The sequence below is a fragment of the Centruroides vittatus genome, unplaced genomic scaffold (genome assembly GCF_030686945.1).
Source record: "Centruroides vittatus isolate TY-2023 unplaced genomic scaffold, ASM3068694v2 contig_1781, whole genome shotgun sequence".
NCBI lineage: Eukaryota > Metazoa > Arthropoda > Arachnida > Scorpiones > Buthidae > Centruroides > Centruroides vittatus.
In genome coordinates this window covers 198,104-214,126 of record NW_027121090.1, presented here as the reverse complement: position 1 = coordinate 214,126, position 16,023 = coordinate 198,104, and the positions used below count along the sequence as shown (strand labels likewise).

The following is a 16,023-nucleotide window of genomic DNA, read 5'->3' as shown; positions in this document are numbered from 1 at the left end:
CCGTTCAAATCTCGAGACGCGTGAGATAGAAACGATAACTGACAAATCGTAGAATGTTATTGGTTACAAATGATTTTAAATTTGCCAATTGGCATAGGTTATGCCATTTTGAAAGCTTAATTAATAATTAAAGTGTAATAAATTAACTTCAAAAGATTTAGTACGTATTAATTAGTGAATAGCACAGTTATTGATACTTTAAATTATTTTTAAATATTTAAATTTTATGTTTTAATTAGAAAGAAAACGTTTTATTATAATCAAAGAATATAATTATTTCTATCATCTTAATCACGTTTCATTTATTTGACAAAAAATGTATTAAGCGTATTTAATTACTTATCAAAAGCCACAATTATAATAATGTAATTAAAGTAATTTAAAATTTAAACAGAAACAAAACTTTATTACATAAAATGAGTAACGGCTTATCAATAGAATATATTTAGTAATATTAAACTAATAAAATACAGTCGAATCTCTAATTACCACAGTTTATAAACAGCGGCCATTTCAGTTGAGCGTTATCCTATAGGCAAAAGGGGGCAATTGCCTGGGGCCCCATCAATAGGAGGCCCCAAGCCAATCTTCTATAAAAAATATTTTCTCAAAAACTTCTCCAGAAAAAAAAATGTCTAAAGTCAACACTGTACATGGGGCCCCTAATTCAAATGTGCCTGGGCCCATGAAGCTATAACACCTAATGACAATTTTTCAGGAACGTTCTTTAAACAAAAGTGAATTTAAAAGAAATCCAAAGACCGCCTCCGAACAACGGACATTTTTTTAATGTTTCCATCAGTGGCCGTTGCTAAGAGGTTCGCATACATTGATAATTATAATAATATAAATAGTTTTTTAATAAAGCTATCTGCTCAACCGTAATTATGTCATCACAGTTACCCTTTGGAATTAGCCTTTATCAATTTAACGATTAACTTTTTTTTTATTCGTCAGAATTAAATTAATATATACAGACCTATTTAATATAATAAATATATTAAAATCATTTTAAATTGATGATAATTTTAGTTTAGAAAATTGACGAGTCACGTGTGTTTTCAATAACCGTAAAATATTATTTTATTCTATCAATAATATTGAATTTAATAAAAATATTTTAGTCGTAAAAAATTATTTATTTTATGTAAATTAAAGCCACAATAAAGAATAAATTAGCTAAATAAAATTACTTGTAAAAGTAATAATATTTATATTTCTATGACGATGATTGGTCAATTTGAAATGAAATTGATATTACGTTCGTTATTTTTAAATTCAAACTGACCAATAGAAACACAGCCATTAAAAAAATTATATTTAGAAAATGATTTATATATAATTTAGTATTAAAAAATATATTTACGATTAATATTTTATAAATTATTAAAATTATATATTATAAAAACCCTCGTTAGTTTATTGTTTTGTATTAGAATTTTAACGGTGAGGAAAGTTTTTTCGTATTGAAATGAGGGAATAATTAGTCGAATCTACGATAGATTAAGTTTAACAACTTACAGTATAACCGAGAAAAACAGTTATTATCCTAGATACAAGATCAATGGAAAGGGTGTGTCTCACTGGAATCAAGCCAAATACCAAGAGACAGCTGCTCTACCTTAACACAATTAACTATTTTTTTAGCACCTAAATTGTTTCAAAAACTATGAAATTTTGCTTTATGCTCATAAAAAATAAAATAGATGGTAAAGGAATAATTTCAATTATTATTAGAAAAAATATAAATTTATTTTTGCAGAGGTTCTGATTAAATTTTTTTGTTTTTTTTTTCTTAGTTTGAATTATGTCGTAGAAAAATACAATATAATTTCGATTTTTGTACTACCGACTGATTTTTATGATATTAACGACATTTTTATGATAATAACCAATAAAAAGAGGCGAAATATAGAAATTTTTTTATGACTACAGAGGCAATAACAGGAATCTAAACTCCATGTTTTGTCCAACTTTTACGAAATTCCTTCTAGTAAAATTTATTTTAAAATTTAATTTGAATACAGTTTAATTGATTGATATTAATTAAAAACAGATAATTTCATTTAAATATATATTTCCAGATTGTTAAAAAAAATTTATTTTTTCATAAAATGTATGCACTCAAATTTCCATTGTCGCTATTGTAGTTTTGAAAGTTTTCTACGTAAAAAAGGTAAGTAATTACATACTCTATAGTTTAAAAATAATGTTAAAGACAAAATCCAAATTTTTATTTAAATTAATTCCTGGAAGGCATTTCTAATTGTAATTTAGTAGGCAATATAACATTGACAAGTGTATTTACGAGATTCGGAACAAGAAGTAATGATACAACTTAATGGCAGGAAAGAATGGTGCTTGTTAGTTCTCCTGCAAGTATGTAGCGTGTTTAATTTCCATCTTTATCGATAGTTTACATTACGACATACATCAGTATCTGAACACAGCATTCTTCTTCACTAAACAAATTTATGGACTGATACAAGAAGTTGAGGAACACGTAATATTCAAGGATTTCAAGTAAAGTTTAAGTTTGGATTAATGGTAATTGACTTAGCAGAACATTGCTCATAAATGTCTCCAAATTCTTTGTTTTGCAGATGAAGCAACTTCTAGAAAATACATTTTAGAATATAATTCCGCTCAATAAGTCTTAACTATGCTGCAGTTGTTTATGTTAAGCAAACGTAAATATTTCAGTGAAAGAATAAATTATACTTCTCTGCAATGTTGTTATGAGTTATAATGCAATCCCGAATAATTCTTATTACGAGAAGATCTAAACCGCAAAGAACTCAAAGTGAATACAGATAATGAGAACCTTTGGCATAAACTTCCTGTGATGGAGTATGAAGATTCGAAATGACAGCCTCAATGAAGCAAAGAACACAAGCGATATATAATGAAATAATGTTTTTATTAACGAGTACAATGAAAATCTTCTGAAAGTAATAACTGTTGTGATTATCGATTGTGTTGACAAAGGAGGAAAGAGGGATAAAAAATTAGAAACAGTAGTGGACCATAGCTAGCAATTAAGCTTAGATATTACAGTTACAGTTCATTCAAGACGAAACGGAGTTAACAATCTACATAATCGAAAAAACCATCGAGGGTTCGTATGAAGTCTGATGGTAGAGCGAGTCCTTTTACGAGTAGCTATTTTTTTAAAAATTTATTAATAAAAAGTAGCCTTAAAGATTTAGTTTTCTGTTGGTAAAATAACATTAATTTTATAGCGATAGGAATCACTACGCCCTAAGTTTTCTCTGGACACAGAAGAAATTCCCAGTTCAACCCTCTCGACAGCCCTGATGATTTATATCCCTTGAAAATTAATATTAATGAATATAGATACAATCTTTGAACCAATATAGATTAAACAATAGAGACAAGGAGGTTAGTAAGCAAGCCAATGACAGTTTTATATAAAACGAATTGTCATTGGCTCACTTACTCAACTTGTCACCAAGATACACTCAAGAACTTTTAGGTTTAATCTTAGATCAAATCCAAAGTGAGCCGTCATGGTTCCTTCAAGCCGCAACAACAACAGACTATTTTGAATGAAATGGATCAATATATATAAACTATATTTTCTAGTAAAAAGATCACGCATACCCGCGAGAAAAACATGAAATTTATATTCCACAAGGCGGCATGCATAGCAAGTATGTTGATATACACCATGGCATGCTGTTGCATTCATATGTAGAAAAATGAAATTATAAATCAAGTTACAATTCGTGCTTTATCTTTAAATAAATACAACGTTTAAATAACAAAAATCCATATAATAATGATATTACTATCAATTTACATCAGGAATAAGCACAGCATGCTTAAGTCCCATATACAGGGTGCTTCAAAACCATGCTACACTGGAAAAACATTCCCACGTTTTATAGTGTTGTGTTAATTTAATCTTGTTTTTCTCTTAAAAATATAAATATATTTAATTTTCGTGAATTTTTACATTTTAAAATATAAAATTTCTCGCTATTAATTAAAGAGAAAATTTTGATAAAAGATGGCGCTTTGTTAAAATAAATCTTTGTTTACGCCATCTATTATCAATATTATTAATTAATATCTATACTTTTTATTTTTTTTTAAAATATAGTATTTTATTTTTCAAAATAATTAAAAGTCATGCAAAGACTAAACTGGCATGCAAATAACTATAAGGAAAGAAAATTAAAAACTAAACTTCTAAAGAACAAAAAAAAAGTGAAAATGTAATCGAAAAATTGATAAATTATTCATTCTAATACGTTTCGCCATCTATTGGAGAAATAATAATTGTTTTTCTTCCTCTTTTTTAACTTAGTAAAATATTAATTTACTTTTATGAGAATCGAAATAACTAATAATAAATAAAAGAATTTAACAATAAATAATTATTATTAAAAAAATTATAATTTTTTTTCTTTTTCTAAGTGATTAACTGTGAAAATTTTAAAACGTTACCTGATTATAGCGTTGACTCACGTTTCGCCATCTATCGGTCAAAAAACGTACCTGGGCCACTTTTTCTCCGACGTGATGTTTGCTATGAGATTGCATTTCTTTAAGAAACTTGGACGTTGTTGACGAATGACTGTTGTCTTTCTGTTTAGTCCCTCCATCAGGTGTGTCGTTACTAAAAGAAGGAGACTTGACTTGAGCCTGAGTTCGAAAACGTGAAAGATCAGAATCGGAAGATGCATTAGGGAGAGATTTGCTCAAGTTATTCGCTGTAACTGCAAAAATAATAATAATAATAAATAATATTTAAAATATTTTATGAATTATTTTTATTCATTTTAAAAAGTAAATAAATAAAAGTTTAATATTCAATATTATTTATTTGTCATATTTTCTGTTTACAACTACCAGATGGCACTCAATATTGATATCGATTCCAATATTCAAACACACAACCATAGTTACCAGAAGTCACTGGAAGCGGAAACTGCTACTAAATAATATGAAATACCGAGACTATATTTATGAAATATTTTAAAAAATGAACTACTACTTAAAATTATTTATTTGTCATCCGTTAAAATGCTAAATTTTTCAATAAATTTTCCACCAATCAATATCGAGATTACTAACTTACGTCACAGTATTTTTAAATAAAATGGTTTTGGCTAAAATCGGAAGCTCTAACTTTATTAAGTTTTATTTCCGGTTTAATCATTTATATATTTAAACTCTTAAATATTAGTGTTTTGCAATAAACACAGGATGTGACGCAACGCGTGGGCGTGATGTCATCAAAACGCCATTTTGAAAATGGCGTCTGTACTTAAGAAGATATAACCTTACAAGAATTTCGATTTCTTAAAATGTTGCAATTAAAACAATGTTTTTTAAAATGTTTTCTGGATGAAAACATCGTCCTTCGTAAGGAAAATAGATTAGATTTTTCAAAATTTATTTGTGATGCAAGAAATCAATACTTTAAACTGGCAAGAATCCCATTATTTAACATAATTCTCGACAAAACCACCAGAAATTCCTCCAGGATTAAAGCCAATTTCCCGGATAAAGAATTTTATAAAATTATAGGAAAAATGACACTAAATGTATCATTCTTCTTAGATTCGATTTAGATAAATAAGATCAATGGAAGAACAAGATCTCTTTCGATTTACATAAATTTGAATCAAGATATAAAAGAGAATTAAATGTGGTTGGATAATATATGATTCTTGTCTTAATCTAACCGTTTTTCTCTTTTCCGCTGTGGGTATTAAAGAGGGCCTGTTTTCATAACCACGTAATTTCGGTCAGGTCCATAATGGTGCAAGTTAGTAGCCAGGAACAAAGCTCGATTGTACATAAAAAATTTCCGAAGAGCTGCTCACCCGAATTCGAACCCAGGCCTCCAGAGCCTACTTTTTGAAAAACTCTTTCTCTCCCTTTAGTCACCAAGAGGATCATTTTTTGCCCAGACTCATAATGGGTGGTGACAGATGGGGCCAAGATATCCAGACGGGACACAACCGAAAATTTCCTGTGGTTTTTCGATCTGTCTGAACTCGATCCCGAGTCCCCAGAGCAGTAGGCTGCCAGCCTAACCGCTCGACCATCTGGCTTTATCCAATTGTTATAATAAGAATTAAATATTTAAATAAAAAAGTTCATATTCTAAATTCATAGTTTCTTTTAGTAAAATCCACAATATATTCGAAATTGCAAATTTCTGAATTAAATATATTTTCAAACTAACATATGAATACCTTATCTATTAAAAAAGCGATTAGTGCGCATAATTTTACATATTATTAAGCATTTATTTTCGTCTCTTCTCACTTTTATCACGAAACGAATTCAATACAACCTTTCGGAATTTCTCGATTGGATTATTTTCAGGTGGTTCTGAATACATTAAACATTATTGATTAAGAAGATCCTTTATCTTAAAATTTTCAGTTGTTTAATTTGGTTCTGTGCAGTGACAAAGGCATGAATCCATCAAATTCTGCTTCAACACAATCACGAATTTACCGATTTGAAATTTAATTGTCTAATATATCGATCAACAAAATCATCCCCTGGATTAACGTTTTCGTTTGTTTTTTTTTTCCTTTACTGCGTTACTAATCGCGATATCCCTACAAAATTATTTTTAATTTCATAAATTTTTCAGCTGAATATGATTTACTGTAATTAAACAATATTATGTACTGTGCCTATACTGTATCCACTTCTGAAATGTGCTATTGTCATTATATGACCATATTATTGTTGGTAGATTCTTTATACACATGGGAATTAAATTCATTAACTTGGCTGAACACGAAGACAGGCAAAACTTAATGAATACAATTCCCAAATGCCTACTGAAGACAACAATAATATAGATAAGTCATATAATGTCTAGTATATATATATATATATACAGCGAGCCGTTGTTATAATGATATTGCAAAGCTTAATTACCAGTTTAAAATATTAATTAAACTTAAAATTGGATCATTTCAACTGTAATTAACATATTCACTGAATTTCCTGGTGGACATATATTTTGTGTATGTATTTCTTGTACGCAAGGTATCTGAAGATTTCAAAAATATAATTTTAAAATGTAAAGAGTCAAGAACAGAAGGCCACTATGATTGTCTCAGATTACACTGCAACAGGGAACTATTACAAAAGACTGAAAGGGGGAATATAAAAGCACATGCTCCAATTAAGAATGAACTTTTGATAGATCATTAAAGTGTAGTTAAACCTTTAAGAAGCCCACTAATGAATAAAACCTTTAAAAATTGGTAGTATTGGTTATGGATTCGCGCCTCATAAACAGGCTGATCGCGTGAAGTTTTCCGGTGTTTCATCACGTGTCAACATCTAAAAAGAGGTCCACTTCCAATGAAAGTGCTCTCGGGAGGCATCCCCCTTGGCAGATCGCCCATATGTTGCGTTGCCTTATACCATCGATCCAATCTTATGCCATTAAGTGATGATCATTTCTATTTTTCTTATTATATTGTTTTCCTAAGATATACAATATAATAATTCTGCTTAATTTTCTTTTATTGAAAAAGTTACTTAGAAGATAATCCTGAGGAATCAGAGAAAAATTCCATTTTCTTACGAAACATGGAATATTCATTAATTTACTAATTATATGAATTATTCAAATTGTAATGTCAAAATATTTTCTGAAATTATATTTATTCTTCATACAAAATTTCATCACGTGTTTGATTACTAAAATACGAGCACACCGTATGTATTCGATTTTCTTTTGCAGCTACCAGAGGGCGACACTAACAGATTCAAATTTAACCCTTAAAATACACGTAATTTTGTATTTAAAATACTATAAATGCTCGAAATATAGTAATTAATAAAATAATACAAAATACAAAATACAAAATAAAATAAAATAATGATCACGCTACAATAACAATACTGGTTTAATTTCATATACATTTAGAAGCCGCTCAGCATAAAAATACAAAGATGGCGATGACATTTTGAATAGTAATATAAGAGAAATTCTTACTTAAATAACAAAAACAAAATAAAATAATGCCTTTAATTAAGTTTTCTGCAACTAAATTGATCACTGTTTAAGAGATGGATATGAAAATTAATTTCGTCAATGATGAATTTCAATGCCGCAATTTGGAGTCTGATTTTATAATATTGCATTTAAAGGATAATTCGGAATTAATTCACCCACCCCTCGATTTATTTGGATTGTGTAAAAAATAACGATACACTTGGAGCACATTCTGATATATTACCTCGACAGTTCGCGTGCTCTCACGATATTCTGGTAGAGAATTGCCGATCTGCATTAGCGCATCCGCAGGAGAAATTATGCTGAGAACTGTATATACGCCTTACTACAGTATATATTTCTGATATATTCCCGTCGATAGTGCTCATAAATCACGAACGGAAATTTAAAAGGAGTGATTTAAAACAAATTTTATATAAAATTCGTTTAATTTATGTTAATTCACGATCACTAAATTACTGCTTATGATACTTTTATGTTGAAGTGATTCAGTTAATTAATTTGTGTGTGAATTGCTCATAAAAATCTTTAAAATTCTGGAAATATTGGAAAATTTTCAAAAAAAAAACTTGTCACTAAATTTAACACCTTCGTGATGAAGTTCAGAAGTATATTCTTTATCATCATTATGAAACTAGAGGAACGACAAGATGAATTATTTTAATTATAGTCTATTTAATTATTTAAATAAGATAAAAATTATATAATATAAAACATTTATTTTAATAATTATCTTATTTTTAAAAAAATTCATGTCTTGTGAAGCACGCATTCTTGGAATTTATTTCGAGATAGTGTTGGAATGCTGTTCAATAAATGGATAATGAAGGAAGAAAATTCTTTTCAATTATGGTGGGATTCGAGAAAATTACTTTCTAAGCTGGCTAAATGAAAATTTCAGTATGTTATAAGTGTAAAAAAGCTGTGTAATTTTACTAAAATTAAAATTTACCTGTAGCTAGAGGAAGAGATTTGAGATGATCCTGTCCAGGATGTTTCCCATGATCACACATATCTAAGCTTTGCGTTCTTCCAACAGGAGGGTTGATATCACTTTCAGTAGGCACCACTGTCTCGATTTCTGGGCTATCTAACTCATAACGGGTAGGAGGGAGGCGAAGACGAAGGGTTTTGCTACGATCTGCAAAAATATACAGTTGTTAATATCAAAGTACAACTGGTTAGCAACATCAATTACTAAAATTAGTGAGGGAATAAGTAAAAATGATCGCAAAAAAGCATGCTCATGAAGTCTCCAAAAATCATGCTTTTGCAAAAAATGTATGCAATAAACATATTATTATATATATATTTTTTTTCTTCTGATAACCATTGATGTTAGTTCAGCTGGTTAATTAGAGCAAATAATCGCAGAAATTCAATTAAATTGTTGATCATAAAGCCATTGCAAAAATGGTGCAGGGGATGCGGGTGCTGATATATATATATAGATATATTCTTTTTTAGAAGAGCGGCAAAGCAACATGAATCAAGAGATTACAAAGACCTGATGAGGTAGAAACAGGTGACATGTCTGCAGAGCACATTGTCCTTTTTTCTTCTTGTTTCTTGGACGGTATAACTCGCTGCAGGATTGGGATATGTTTTAACACTGAAAAAATGTAGATATAAAATAATATCTAGGCGACGCTAACTATATTTTCCTAAATATTAATAAAATAGATCCTTTGAATTATATGTACAGTACATATATATTTTTTACAGTTTTTTAAGGTGCCATCTTGAATTATGACTGAGACATAAAAAAGAGAAGAAGAAAGAAGATTTTAATTATGAATATAAATCAATAATGAAAATAGCTACCATTATAGATTTTTTCCGTCCTAAATATCAATAAAATGTCACGAAAAATTAAATATTTTCTACTTACAAAGCCTTGGGCTTGGGATGGGTGACGGCTGATAATCATCTCTATAAGGAGCATCTGTAATATCTTCAAAATTAATTATAAACATACATATTTCTCCTTCTTCGTTCCTTATGGGTGCCATAACTTGACTACATAAAAATTTGGTACCTAGAAAAAAAAAGAAAATACGTAGATGTAATATAGAAATTTTCGAGTTGAAGATCTTGCAATTGGTCTATTTTTATGATAAACAAACAAAAAAATCTGGACCAAGGTTGTGTGAAAATCAACATACGAGACGTTGAAATCTCCTCTCTTCTGCATTAGTGATTGCTTCTCGGATATCAGAAAAATAGGAAACTGAAAGATGACTTAATGTTGACACTTTAATGTTTACTTGATAAGAAAATGAGTAAATGTGTTTGACATTGCTCATACCATAGAAGTGGCTTTGCAATGCGAAGAAACCTTTCAGAAGCTGTTTGATTGACAGCATATTTAGAAGGTTAAATAAAAAATAAGTCAAATATTCAAGATTAGTCGCCGTTTAATGTCAATACCTCCAAGGAAAAATTTTAGAATCGAATTTATTTAGCAAAATAGGTTCTTTTCTAAGACCAAAATACGAGATCCCTCTTTATTACTAGTGTAACTTTTTATGTGTACGCTACTCTTACGAAAATTATAGAGTAAGATGCAATCACTTTCGTGGATTTGTGTGTTTGAAGTATTTATAAAACAGAAAGGATTTATGACTATAATATCGAAAGTGAATATATAAAAAGCAAAGTTCTTGACGTTTTGCCAGCGGAACAAAAATTCAGAACTTTTCTTTTTCCCATTGTTAAAATTGTAAAGTCTTCTGGTGACATTCAGAAAATAATCCAGCAAAATTGCTTAACTTTCCCGGCAGCGTTTGGTGGCGCCATCTGTTACGATATTTTATTTTTAAAACTTTTTATATTTTTAGCTATTATAGAATGGAAAAAAAGCTTAATTTTGAAGGTAGGAATGTGTTTATAAAAAACTGTAAATGCTAGTAACAAGTAAAATCGTCATTAAGTCCGACACTACTCGAGTTACACACGACCCCCTGTATCTTCCCACTTCGTCGACCTTTAATCACCAAAATTTAACATTACCAATCCCCCTAATAAACAAACCTCTCTAGAAAATTTCAGAAATTATTTTACAAAAAGCACAGAAGTTATTAAGCTTTAAACAGAGTGAACAAAATCGTGCCCCCCACACAAACATCCATGCATATATAATTTAAAAAAAAAATAATTTAACAAACATTTTAAAAATTTTTAAGCAATAAGACAGTATAAAAAAGGCATTTACAGTAAAAAATGGCGTGTTCGTAAGAAAAGAAGGAGGTAATAAAAGAGAGGAAGTGTTATAAGAGTTAAATGTCAAAGAAAAGAGGACAGTATTGTCTTAAAGGCTAAAAAAGTGACGTGATAATTCAGACATGTAGAGACTGATTAGTGTAATAGGTCATGAACATGGCAATTAGGAAATTTCTGTAAGATATCCAGATATAGAAAAAAGAGGTCATCCGAGACACGAAGAAAAATTCTTCTTCTTCATGAATAAAAAAAAAAAAAAATAAGATAATTTATTACGTATTATAAAAATCTGCAATAGAAAATAGTTTTAAAATTAAGATTTCTTTTAATACATCGCCTGATGTATCAAGTTGATGATGTGGAGCTATTTTAGATAAAGATCTCTCTCTCTCTATGTATGAAACTTAGATATTTATCTTTGTTATTTTCCACATGGTTAGAAATGTGTAATATCTAAAAATTATCGAAGATGATATACAAAACTTTTCAGTACTAAAAGCATTTATCAATTGTAAGAATGTACAAGTTTGCAACCAGACACATTTATCAAGTGTCCTGATGCTTACAAGAATCTTCGATTTTATTTAAAAAAGCAGGAAAAAGAAAACAATATCTGTAAATTTTGTAAGATAATTGCGTTTATATAAAGTTTTATTATTTTTATATTTAATACTTTAATTGTTATAATAAATTATTTATAAAATTCTTAAATTCATAAGTTTAACATCTTGTAAGCTGAATAAATTATCATTAATTAAATAAAAAATATAAATAAAATTTTTAATTACTTTCAAGACCATTGGGAGAATTATTGTATAAATTTTAAACAGAATTACTTTTAAATATGATTTTATTCAACGACATTTCCCGCTTTCAATCCGAATTATTCATTTTTATGTTAAGAGATGGCGCCGTAAGCAGTGCTTAGATTAAAAAAAAAATTTAAATAAAATCTTTTTTACATTTTTCCGAATATTTTTTAAAAATTTAAAATGTATTTTCCTTTGAAGTTAATTATTTTAATGATTACAATTTTTATTTTTAATTATTATTCTAAATAATGCGAACATTTTTGTATACTGTAAAGTGCATGTAATAGCTGAAATTTGAAACATGCCTTTAATTAGAGAAAAACATACAAAAAATATGTTTAAAATATAATATTTAAAGCATTTTATAGAATTATTCTTTCTGGTATGTGATATACACAAAGTTTTGAGCAAAAAATGATTATATTGATAGCTGTAGAGAATTGTGTAGAAGAGTAAAATACATACATACTGTACTTCAATATATATACGTATATAAGGGTGGTGTAGAAGAAAAGAACTTCATAATCCACACAGCAGTTGCATTCACCTCTATGGTCAATATACTTTTCACCTCGTGGATGCAGCACCAAAACAGAAATAACTCAATTCATGGCATTCTAGCCAAGTATCTAGAAAGCACTTTGATCAACAACTTGAAAACATCCAGACTCTCAAGAGTAGCAACACTATCGGAATAGGGAGAAGGCCTAGTTAGAAAAATAGAACTTTCCTTTCTCTTAGGACAATTTCAAGATGTATAAGAAAGTTTCAGAAGCCATCTACTTAATCTTGAAGCATCGCGTGTATTAAAATATTTATGAAAAATGCTTGATTAAAATTAGATCAAATGTAATATTTAACGCTGCAGAAATTAATTTTCTTGTATATTTTATTTATTTAATTTGATGAAACGCATACTGTTTTCTCATTTTACAGAAAATTAAATTTATTTTCAAAATGAGAAATCTGAATTCCTGTTTGTCGTGTCAAGCTATCGTGGTTTCTTCGGTAAAGATCCAACTTATGAGTTACTGTGGAACATTCAATATAAACGCTAATTTATGAATCAAAACACATGAATTAGACTGTTGTACGAAGGAACAGTTGAATGATTTGCACCGTTCAACGGGTAAGGCTGAGATATACTAATGAAGAACATCTGTTTTATCAGAAATTTTTAAATAATTTAAATTTTAATTAATTAATAAACTTAGGAAGCATTTTCTATAACGGATATTTTGTAATTTTGTTCACCTTAATAACTAATAAAAAAAAGTAATAAACATTAATGGTATATTTAATCTCTGTTATCCATCTCATCTTTGTTGTAATAAATTCATTATTTTTTAAAATTATCCTATACTTATCTTTGATTTACATTGACATAAAAATCTTTATGCTGTTTTTTTCTTAAAATTTATACTTAAACCCAACCAAACTCATTATCTTTTCCTATTATCAACTTTAACAGACAGAGAAAGGTTGCCACTTTTAGCGGCAGAGAATAACGTGACTTTTTCAATTTTTACCAAACACTCAACTAGTAAAAACCTTGCTTTTTTCCCTCGAAAAACAACTGCAATTCTCAAGACAGTTTATTTTATTATTTTTTTCCTTCTTGTCAAAATTCTATTTGTCTGTTCGGCAGCGATTTACATCAAATATTGATACGAGTGCCATCTCCACATATCTCGAATTCATCTGTATTCTGCATTGCGCAAACAACAAACTAAAGTAATCCTTGTTATCTCTTTCATGTTTAATATTTTTCAAAGAATAACGCAATAAAATCAATTTTACTCTTTATTCTTCCTACCTACCAACCATGGATTGGGTGTAGTAGTAGTGGTAGTACTTATATGAAATATCTCTAGCGCAGTTTCTTTACTTTCCTTCAGGGTTTTTCCCTAGTGAATGTTAAAAATTCTTCTTACACATATTCTCTAACATTATTTTCCTCGAAACATTTAGAATTTTCCGTAACACTTAAACACTTATAAATACTTTCTTCTCTTTATCACTGATAAAGTGCTCTGTTGAGTGCCACGTAAAAATCATTCGGAAAACAAGGCGACAAGTTCGCTTCACCGTAAAAATGTAGATAATTAACCGAACAGTAAATTCCTTCATGGACTAGGTCTGTTTTTAGAACAAAATTATGAAAAATTCACTTCTAAAAATTCTAGCTACGAGTTGCCTAACTTTCCTGACCAAACTTTATAATTGTATATGGCGCCATCTGTTATAAAAAGTTTTTGATAAATCGTCATTAAATCCTACCCCACTCGAGATATGACAAGTGGCCCTTTTCTATCTTCCCACTCCTTTGACCTTTAACCACCAAAACTTAATAGCATCGATCCCCTAATACACAATCCGCACTACGAAAATTCAGAAATTTTCGACCAAAGAGACAGGAGTTATTAAGATTTAAAATGGGTAAAAATTTCCCCACAAACAAACACACACACACACACACACACACACACACAACCACACAGGTTAACTGCGTGGGGGCCGGGCTATAATTTTCTGGGAAGGGGCACCAGGTTAACTGGGAGCGCCGTGCCCACCCATGCCCCTTCCTGACTACGCCCATAGACCTTTTTTAATCGCCATACTCTCCCTCTGTTATATATAACAGCCAGGAAAGTAAAAACAAAATGGACTTTCCAGTAACAAGCAATGGACACTCTGAGATACATTGCAGAGTTCTTATTTTTATTTTAATAATTTGATGATGTGTAGAAACTATTATTCTGAAGTAAAGTGCTTCGCTTTTTATCAGCATTTTTCTTCGATTGTACGAGCTGATTAATTTTTCGGAATAATAAAATCAAAAAAATAAAAAATAAAGGATTAATCATCTTTGAGAAAATGCAAAGCAAGAAGAGACGAGAGGAAAAAATTTTTTTTCCTTGTGTGATTTCAGCCTGTATTTTAATGAAATTAAATCTATGGAGTTTCGTGTCAGAAATCACTTTTGAAGGATTACAAGCGAAGTGTTGTACTTTAGCTTAATCCATCCTACAACTTCTGACGTACACTCGTCCTATTTCGAGGAAATATTTGGTCGATTCAATTCGATTACTTTCTAAAGTAATCCCTAGGAAGTAGGTCGAGATTGAGAAGTGAGACATTACTCCTCGAGTTTCTAAACTGCGCTGCAAACAACCTTCAAAAATCGAGAATTACCGCTCGAAATTCAGCATCGAGTCTGTTATTTACACCGCTAGATGGCAAAAGTTATGTAATTTGCATTTAAAAAAATGAAAAGATTAGATTAACCACCGTTGGCGGCACCACTTGTATCTCCGGCTTACACGGCTGCCAGATTTTTTTTAATCAAACCATAATATAAATTAAAATCTCTCAAAATTTTAATAAAATAAGTAAATTATTAAATTTTCTGTTAAATATTCTAAATTTACTTAGAATTTATCAAAATTTTAAGAGATGTTTAAATGATGTTTAAATTTATATTATGTTTTCGTTTAAAAACGAGAATCTGGCAGCCCGTAAGCTCGGAGAGACAAGTGGCGCCGCCACCGGTGGTTAAGCTAATCTGTCATCGTTAGTTTACATAGAAACGAAGTAAACAAGTTGATTACTGCCTTTTCGAACATGTGTTTGCCGTCAGAATTTTACTATTATCGAATTTATTTGGAAAAATCTTAATATGTTTAAAAAGAAATAAAAATCATAAAGTTTCGTTATTTTAAATTACTATTATTTCGGTTAGGCAGTGTATATGTATATATTAAAATAAATGGGAAATTTTTCAAAATAAATAAACTTCGGACAAGAGAGAGGAGGGGATGATAAAAATGTAAATTTGTATATTTGTAAAAGGAAGCTCCTGGTAGAGGAGATGATACAAAAAAAAAAAAAAAAAAAAAAAAAAAAATGCAAATTTTCTCTTGTAATTCGAAACTTTCCATAGACTATCGGAAATTTAAT

General features: G+C 29.4%; 1 protein-coding gene across 1 annotated transcript in view; it reads right to left on the bottom strand.

The window, feature by feature from the left end:
* LOC136969414 (potassium voltage-gated channel subfamily H member 6-like) overlaps positions 1-16,023 on the bottom strand; it is an 88,545-nt gene that overhangs the window by 43,343 nt on the left and 29,179 nt on the right. Inside the window, exons 3-6 of the mRNA XM_067263559.1 lie at positions 9,921-10,067; positions 9,537-9,641; positions 8,982-9,170; positions 4,525-4,745 (exon numbers count right to left, since the gene is read on the bottom strand). Of these exons, the coding sequence (XP_067119660.1) occupies positions 4,525-4,745; positions 8,982-9,170; positions 9,537-9,641; positions 9,921-10,067 (662 nt within the window). The remainder of the gene's footprint in view (positions 1-4,524; positions 4,746-8,981; positions 9,171-9,536; positions 9,642-9,920; positions 10,068-16,023) is intronic.